At 38.4% G+C, this 10000-nt stretch overlaps 1 protein-coding gene across 3 annotated transcripts in view; it reads right to left on the reverse strand.

Moving 5' to 3' along the window:
• ttc28 (tetratricopeptide repeat domain 28) overlaps positions 1 to 10000 on the reverse strand; it is a 251279-nt gene that overhangs the window by 10736 nt on the left and 230543 nt on the right. For all 3 annotated transcript variants that reach the window (XM_043231644.1, XM_043231643.1, XM_043231645.1), the window contains 2 exons: positions 4462 to 4602; positions 453 to 597 (listed from right to left, as the gene is read on the reverse strand). In XM_043231644.1, the coding sequence (XP_043087579.1) occupies positions 453 to 597; positions 4462 to 4602 (286 nt within the window). The remainder of the gene's footprint in view (positions 1 to 452; positions 598 to 4461; positions 4603 to 10000) is intronic.

Below are 10000 nucleotides of genomic sequence, written 5' to 3' on the forward strand. Positions count from 1 at the left end.
TTAAAACACTGTTCCAGAACAACTCAACGCAAATATTAGTCTGTTCAGTTCATTTCAGAGGACTGTTTCCTGACAAAGCAGTCTACGCTGGCTGTAGACAGAGACTATAAAGTGAGGACAGTCTGGTGCTTCTGACTCACAACCTTTGAAAAAGTTACATTACGTTTCATAAAAGAGTCTTTATATTTCGTTTCGTAATCACGTAACCCACTGAATATATATAGTAACGTTTTTGTGGTGTTCAGCCAATCACAACCCACTGGATACCCGGCCAATCAGAGCGCACCTCGCTTCTCAGAAAGATGAGCGTCGTGCAAATCGATCCGTTTCAGGAGGCGGGGTTTTTTGGAACCTTAAACCGCATAAACATTACATAGCACACAAAATAATGTTTTTTTTTTATCATACGACCCCTTTAAGGCAGTGACAGTGATTATTATAGCTGGTCGTACCCCCTCCATCGGGGCGATGAGAAGGTCGTAAAGGGCTCGTAGCGGAGGTTTGCTGAGCGCACTGGAGCGGCGCGGCAGAGACGAGGAGCCCTCCTTCACTGGAGACACCGTGTTACTGAAGAGACTCGTCATACTCTGACAGCTCCTGAAACAACACCACAAACACACTCGTCAAACGCTAAAAGAGCACTTCATTCACTTCTGACTCAACTCGTGGAAGTCGGATGGAAAGAAATCAGGAAATGCAACGGATGAGAGCGCGTCCAGCTGGAAATACAGTACGCAGACTCCTTCCTCGAGACGAAACGGTGTTCGGTGTGCTATTCTATTAGTTACTGAAACACAAGAGGGCGCCGTTCACCTGAAAAACAGCACCATTTATATTTAACCCGCTTGTGTGTTTCATAACAGCAGGTCAGGGACTGTTGGGGTTAAAATACTCAGAAAGCCATTTAAATACAATAAAAGAGGGTTGTGAACACCGTGAACCTCTTAGAATGAAAATAGAAGTACGGCAGTAATAGTAATATCAACAATGCATACATATAACAAATAATATTAATAATAATTCTTAAAATAATAAAGAATAATTAATAGTTATATTGTATACTGACGTCACAATACTACAGCAGTACAAACAGGCCTAACAAAAAGAAAGAACAAGAAGAATTAATAGTGTATAATAATAATAATAATAATAATAATAATAATAAGTTAATATTGCATGCTAATATTCTATATTTGTATAATAAAATACAAATAATACAAAATAAAAATCATAATAATATTATAGTTATTTAACTAATAAAATGTACATATGAAGTTTTAATTGTGAATTATATTATTATTATTATTATTATTATTATTCTATCTTTATTTGACCCTCTAACTCTAGCGCTCTCTATTGTAACTCTATTTAAAAAAACTAAACTTTTAGACTCTTTTAGATTCATTCACTTTGTTTTCTTTAGAAAAACCCACTAACACTAGCTTATCAATTATTTTCCTATTCTATCAGTTTTCTTTTTATTTATTATATAATAAAAAAAAAAAAAACTTGCAGCACTGGATTTCGATCCTCTTTTGGACGTCACTTTGGACAAAAGCGTCCGCTAAATGACTAAATGTAAACGTGCTGGGTTTACAATATAACAATATCATTCATATTTGGCAGAGGAACCGTTTATTGCGATTGCTATCTTACCAAATCCGATCGTTTGTCATTAGTGTCATTTATTGGAGATTTTACTAAGGCCTTTACCGCGGTGAAATCGCCGCAGGACACAGCCTGGAGTGCTTTACTGCTTTAATCAGGTGTGTGTCCTGCAGATCTCTTCACCTTACAGCAGATGACATCAAAACACCTCGTTATTAAAGCATCTGTGTAGGTGTAACGACTCCACATACTCCAGGTCTAATCGGCATCGCTATGGAAACCGAAGGGCTCCGCAGACAACTTCCTTCCCACTTCCTGTCACGAAGCTCTATCATTACAGGTCTTCAAAGAGACACGCGCGCAGGAGTCTCCTTTCGGGGGTTAACCGGTTGATCAAACCCGAGTAAGCCTCATCAACGTTTAATGAGCGTCAGAGATCGGTTCGACATCGGCCCGATCAAACCAGAGGAGGATCATTTGTGCCAGAACGGAAGGAAACAGTTCGGAGGTTATTTATATAATTCAAATCCTGCGTTAGATAAAAATATACCGTGAAAACTGTAGAGGCGAGCGTATTAAAGTTGCGTATTACGGTTATTGAACTGTAAAAGAGCTGAAATGAAATGAAGAAATAAACGCAAAATTGCAACAACAACACAAACAATGACAAAATTACTAAAAGTAAAATAAAAACGGAAAATATTAAATAAATTCAAAATTGAAACGAGTGTTTAATATTGTTTAAAGTTAAGATTTAAACAAAACTGAACTAAAATAAATCAACAAAGCTGAAATAAAACGGGGGATAACCCTAAAAATATAAACAAACAAATAAATAAATAAATAAACGGATAAATATGACAGAAGTGCACAACAAAATGAACTAAAATAAAATAAATATTATGAAGAATTATAAAAATAAAAGCTAATACTAAATATGACCAAAATAGCGGATAAGTGCATTATATTATAATAAATAAATATTTGTTCACTGATTTTGCAACCTGCATCAAACGATATTGAAAATATTCTCATATTCATAAATACAGAATTCTTTAATGAAGTACAGTTTAGCACTAGATCTTGTTAATGAGTCACTTGATCACCACTTGTCTCGTGAACTCTTACGAACGACCAAACAATCCGTTTCAAAGATTCGTTCGCGAATCATTGCCTCTTTTTAACGAATCGTTTGAGCGCCGCTTGTCTCGTGAATCCTTCTGTGGATTTTCGGTGAGCGAAACGCTTCGATTCGGGCCTGTCCCTCAACACAAACCTATCGCACGACTTCAGAAGGCCAAAAAGACATTTTAAACCACCCGGAAGACACTTTAACGATGTTTACCCGCCGCTTCGCTTAAAAAGAGCGGGATGCTCTTGTTGGTGAAGAAAGCCGAACGGGTTTGAGGGTGAGCGAGCGATGCCAGAATCCCTGACTGAGTTGTTAGTTTAACGCGGCGGCACGTGCTCATTAGGGCAGACGAGGAGCGAGCGGCGCTCGGGGACGGATCTTTGTTTTAATGACGGTGCTGAGAGCTCTTAACGAGGAGCAGAGCCGTAACGATGGCCGCTCTGACCCCGTCTTTAACAACACACGACACAGCCTCTCTCCTCCTGTTCCTGTCCCGGCTGTCGTTTCTTCCTCCCTCCCCCTCTTTCAGCGCTAATAACCGTCTCTCTTTTTCTCGTAATGAATCAGGATGTGAAGGACCGGACCGAATGCCCAACTATCCCTAATTATCATCCGTCTGAGCTGCTCTTTCCCACCGGCAGAGTTCAGATCCATCACCAGCAAAATGTTTGCTAATTGCTTAATGATTCAGGGTTTGATTGGGTTTTTTTCTACTGTTGGAGTGGTGTCTCTTTCTTTAGATTGATACCGAATGGTTTATCTCCATCGATAGGTCTAGGACAAGAAAAATGCTGAGAATTATGAACAAAATGTTAATTTATTGCTTAATAAGTTGGTGTTTTTCTTCACTATTTAAATGGTTTCTCTTTCTCTATATTAATACCAAATGGTTTATTTAGGTAATAAATCTATATCTAGGAAAAAATTTTTTTTTTTTTTTTTTTTTTTTGCAGATAGACTGAGAATTGTTATTTACATTTATTTATTTTTTGATGCATAAACAAAATGCTTATTAATTGCTTTATTGTTTTTTTTCTTCACTATTTAAATTGTTTATCTTTCTTCAGATTAATACCAAATGGTTTATTTTGGTCAATATAAAGCAGAACTATATCCAGGATTTTATTTATTATATACAGAGAATTTTATTTTTATTTTTTGATGAATTATGAGCACTATTTAAATGGTTTCTCTTTTCTTGAGATTAATTCCAAATAGTTTATTTTTCGATAACAACGATATTTATGGATAATAAAATGACATTTCAAATTGTTTTTGCCAATGAACTGAGAAAAGTAGATCATCATCGCTAAATTATTTGGCGTTTGGTTTCATTTAATCTGCTTTTCTCTACTCGGGTTAATATCAACTGGTTTATTATGGATAAATACTAAAACATAAGATCTATAACCAAAAACTATTTACCAATGTAGCTTTCAATTTGGGTCTGTTCCTTAAATATGTCTCATATTTCTCTAGAAGGCTTCAAATATTGTCTATTGCCAATATTTTTTGACACCTCAATTAAATTCATGAGTAATTTTGGAGTGGCAATAGAAACATTTATCACGACTTGTCCGCCGAACTCTAAAATCAAGCTCTTTACTCATTTTATGACACTCTAGTGATGTTTATTCATCACTTTGACTTCAAAAGAACACGTTTTAGGTCTCAATAACACTACATTGAAGAGGTTTCCGCGCCACCGCTGTGTGTCTGACCTGTTGAAGAGGTTGTTCCTGGAAACCATCCTCAAGAAGCCGGTCGGGTCGGTCACCGAGTTGAGTTTATTATTGAGTTCTTCGAACTGCTGGTCCAAAAGGTCTCCGGCTTCGCTCTCCGTCTCGCTGCTGGAACAGGCTCTGAAACAGCAAACGCAAGTCCTTCAAAATGAAGACATCGACTCTAAACATCACTTTTGCCGAAGAATACCGTCGATTACATCAACACCTCGAATCCCGCCGTGTCTTTTTTTTTTTTTCATTCCTCTGGCATAACGCTTCAAAGAGACGCAACTGGTAAGTCAATTAAGCTTCTTCAGCGATGAAAGCACAACGTATCGACGGCGCTGTCAAACACACGCGCTTTTGTATCCAGACACGCGCGCGTTTGTTGACTTTTTCGTCCGTCGAGATGCGAGGCGCAATGACGGAAACGGTTTTCACGAACGAGCGAACAAGACGGCAGACACAAACGCAGATAATTGCGCACGAGTCTTCTCTGCGTCTGGAGAACACGTGAGCAAATTTCTCTGATTAGCTTTAATGAAAAAAACGGATCTCTCCAGCAATCTGACTCATCCGAGACGGCGCACTTGGATTCCTCCATTGGGTTAATAAGGTTTTATCCACCTCTCCTCAATTACACACAAAACGCTCTTCATTTGCACGTAATGCACGACGCAGATGTTCCGCCGATTATTTTGAAGGCATTATCAGATGGCATTAAAACATGTCGATATGAAGAGACTCGTTAGCGTCTGAGAACGAAAGGGAATGTCTGCTTTTTCTCTTCCCTACATCTCTAAATGTAACTTTATATATCTCATATTACTGCAAGTATAATGTCATCTGACTCCTTAAATTATGGCTTTATATATCTCATATTAAGGCTTCATATATCTCAAAATATGAATATATCACATAATATTACTAGAAATTTTACAATCACTTAATGTATCTCAAAATATAGATCTCATATTACATTTACACACAACATCATGGCATTATATCTCACATTTGGACTATATATTGCATAATATTATTATGTATCTATTCTAAATGACTATATATCTCATAATACTATATAGCTCACAATTTGGCTTTATCTCAAAATGACTAATATATATATATATATATATATATATATATATATATATATATATATATATATATATCATATATACTACCATATACATCTCACAATTACATAATGTTTCTTAAAACATGATTATATATCTCATAATAAGACCATGCATCATAATTTAACTTATATACATATTTTACATTAACTCAATACTTCTCAAACTACGACTATATCTCATAATATGACATTGAATTCATATTTATCAAAACAGGATCATGTATACCGCATAATATTACTACGCATCTCACAATATGGGTTTGTCTCAAAATTTAAGTTAAATTTAAAAACCATATAAAACCGTATGACTTTATACTGCACGTTTCACGTGTAAAATACGACTATATAGTTCACAATATGACTTAATCTCCCAAAATATGACTTATATCTCATAATGTTACTATGACATGTGCTAAAGTTTAATTTTAATCTCATATTCCTCTGAATATATATATATATATATATATATAGCATATGACCTTTCGTCTCGCACGTATTTCATATCTCCAAATACGACGGCATTTCACGATGATTTATGCATTTCAAAATATTACGTCTATCTCATAATATCACCATTCCTCTCACAATACGACTATGTATCGATCGCTCTACAGGCGTCTGAATAGCTCATTAGCGTGTTTGTTTAAGCCCTTTGCTCTGAGAATGAAACGAACGTCTGCTAATCCTCTTCCCTCGATTTCCGAACCATTCCAGAATGTCAGAGCACCAGCATTCTTTCCCATTTTGCATTCTTTATCTCCGCAAACATGTTCCGGCGCCCGTCGCACTCCCTCTCGAGACGGAAGCCGTCCCAAATCCCGTTGAAATGTTAATTTGATTCTTTGTCAGGGTACGACCCTGCAGGACGGGAATAATCTCATTTCGGCGCCAAGCAGAAATGAAAAGCACCGGAGGAGCCGGAGAACGAGATCTGCTCTTTGTACATTTGCGCTTAAAGTGACAGGCTTCGACCCGGTCGCGGGGGTTCGAGCGACCTGTCCGTCCGCGCTCTCCTCGGAAATGAAGTCGGCTCAGATGCGGAGACAGCGCCGCGGGACGCGTGTGGCAGGCGGAGATAGGAGAGGATGCTCTGAAAGGAAAACCTTCCTATAGCGAGCGGCTCTCTGACCCGGTCAGGTAGGTTAACTAAGGTTGCTCGCACTGGATCTGGGTTCGAGTAACGCCGCGAGCGCAGGAGGAAGCTGTTTACCTGCCGACTAAAACCGAACTGTCTGCTGCGGGTTTCTGCTGAGACAAGCAGCAATGAGAATGCATTAGCTTATAATATGCAAATGATAAATCATCAGCTGCCGTTTATTTCCACAAATTAGGCCGAATTGGTTTATGAACCGTAACTCAGGCCGCAGCTCATATGACAAGCAAACGACCAGGGAAAAAGCTAAATGCCCTAAGTAGTGGTGTACACTAGGTCATCTATCACTTACCACTGAGGGTTAGTGATATGATCCAACTCTCAAACATATCTATCGTTAATGTACAAGTCATCCTGCACCACGATTCCTTAAATCACGTCTTGTTGAAGAGAGGACTTACGATGAATGAATTAATACGTCTCGTGTTACTATATACCGTACATTATGACTATTACTCTCATAATGCTACAATATACCTTACACTGTATCTTAAAATATGATTTTCACCTGCTTCTGTTCCTTTCATAAATTAGGCCTTAATATATCTCATAATACTATTTTACAGTACATATCTCACATGACTATCACATTGCGACTTCTATATGTTCCATAATGTACATAATGACTCTCCATTATTTACTAAATATCTCACAATATCATTTTATACCGCGAATATATTACTTTATATCTCAGAACGTGACTATATATCAAAAAGTGACTTTATATCTGACTATATGTCTCATAATTCTATATGCATTTTGCAGTATGACTTTACATCACACAAGATGACTTACTTAATAAGTAAAATTTCACATTGACTTCATATGACTTTATTATTTCACAATCTTTAAATATAAATATATATATATATATATATATATATATATATATATATATATATATACAGTATATAGATGACAATATTACCATACAGCTCACAATATGACGTACATCTCATAATATTACTATATACTATATCTCACAACATGACATCATCTCAAACTATGACTTTGTATCTCATAATTTCATTACAGTATATATCTCAAAGTATCTCAAAATATGCCTTTTTTTCCTGGCATATCTTATTTATATCTTAAATAGCTCCCAATCTGACTCTCTCTCATATACATATATATATATATATATATATATATATATATATATATATATATATATATATATCTCCATATCAGTATATATCTTCCAGTATGACTGCTTTTTTTGTATTTAACCTTATCTCATAATTAATTTTCTACCCAAAGGTGAAAACAAGGTGTCCACGATATTATGCTTGAGCATGGGCTCATTTGCACCTAGCAACTATACAGCAACACCCTGGCAGCCGCTTTTTACGCCGGTGGGTTTCGCACGGGCAAACGCCAGCCACGTGATCGCAGAGATGTTCTGATGAATCCCGCGAACGCCACTCCAGTCAACACACACGGATCCGTCTTAACCAAAGGGCGCGAGAGGTCTCGCTAAACGAGCCGTAATCGCTCATATAGCAGCCGGTCGCGGGTATCACGATTCCTGTTCGCGCCTCTTTCTTTCTGCACAATGAATGGGGTCTTCAAAGGTGGCATATTGCACCCAACCAAGTGGAAAAGATTGCTCGCAGCCCCTCAGTCAAGCGCTAAATTATCCTTTAATGGGCAGGGATGAGCGTAGCGCTCGCTGGGAGAAGCCATCACACCTCTAGTGACTAATGCGCTGGCACCGGCGGCTTTCCGCGCGCGCATACAATAATGGCCTTTGTTTCAGGCTGCTGCTTAATTCACACCAAGAGCTTCTGAGGTTCTGCCATCCTTCTCTCTGCATTCAGCTCCTCCAAACCTGCCAGCGTCTTTCTCCTAATTACATGTCAGAGTGAACTCAACACCAGCAGCGCTTCCTCCACGCGAGAGGTGAGTAACTCCTCAGCTGCCACCCGGTTACGCCACAGAGCCGGAGATCAGTGCGCTGTGGCCTCCAGCCCCGCCACGGTGCATGACAGCATCGCTGAGCGCTGAGATGCGCTTCCTGCAGGGCATGAACGCGCACACTCCAGCGCCGCATCCATCAGGGTATATTTAGGAGGATGCAGACATTCACACTAACCCGAGCACAGCTGCGCTCTGCGTCACTTTTACTGTAATATTTTATTGGGAAATGCACGTAGTTCACCCAAAAAGTTTAATTCCGCAATCAGCATTTACTCCAAACCTGTATGAATTTCTTTGTTTCAGTCGAACACAAAAAGTAACCAGGTTGTTTTGGGTCACCATTGACTCCCATGGTATTTTGTTCGCTACTATGGAAGTCAATGGTGACCCAAAACAGTCACCAGGTTACAAACACTCTTCGAAATTTGTGTTCGGCCGAAACGGAAAGTCGTCCGTATTTTATAAAACCATAAAACAATCGTATATCAACACGCCGCGTAGTTTACTTTTACTTTAAAAAACTAGGATGATCAAAGGGAGTAAAATTATGATGTTTTGCGGAAAAATATGTGCAAAGTTTAAGCGTTACAAAAATGATCTCATAATGTCTTCAATACAAAACCCAGCAGTGCTCCAACAAACACTAGAAACACCATATCAACCACCTAAAAGTATATATACACCCTTGAAATCACCTAGCAACAACCTAACAAACATTAAGAACAGCCTAGAAACCACCTAGCAACACTGTAACATTATCCAGTAAACATTAGCAACCTCTTAGCAACGACTGGTGATACCCTAACAAACACTGAGCACACCGTAACAACACCCATCAATGCTTAAACATCCAAAAAAACCCTAGCATTCACCCGGCAGCGCCTCATCATCCAATAAACCCTACCAACCACTTAGCAAGGGCCTAACAAACCACCTAGCAACACCCTCAAATCCAAGTACACCCTAGCAACGCCCTAACATCCAGTACAGCTTAAAGCGCCCCTATTACGGGTTATAAAAGGTTCATATTTTGGTTTTGGGAGTGCCAAACAGCATGCATTTATTTGTGCCTTACTTATACAACTCCCAAACAATTTGTTCACAATTGAATCTCTCCGGTCGAGTTCATTTAAAGCACCGCATGTGAGCTTTTAACGCTTCAAAGAGTGCCACCTAGTGGCAAAGAATGAATTAGCATTTTCTTTCAGACCAATGCGGAAAGACCAACAAGCGGGCAGGAAATATGCTATTGTTTCATGGTGAGATCAACATGAAACGGCTTGGGACTCGTTTTAACAATGACTCGTTTCAATGACTCTTAC

This window comes from Puntigrus tetrazona, unplaced genomic scaffold (assembly GCF_018831695.1).
Source record: "Puntigrus tetrazona isolate hp1 unplaced genomic scaffold, ASM1883169v1 S000000397, whole genome shotgun sequence".
NCBI classification, from domain to species: Eukaryota; Metazoa; Chordata; class Actinopteri; order Cypriniformes; family Cyprinidae; genus Puntigrus; species Puntigrus tetrazona.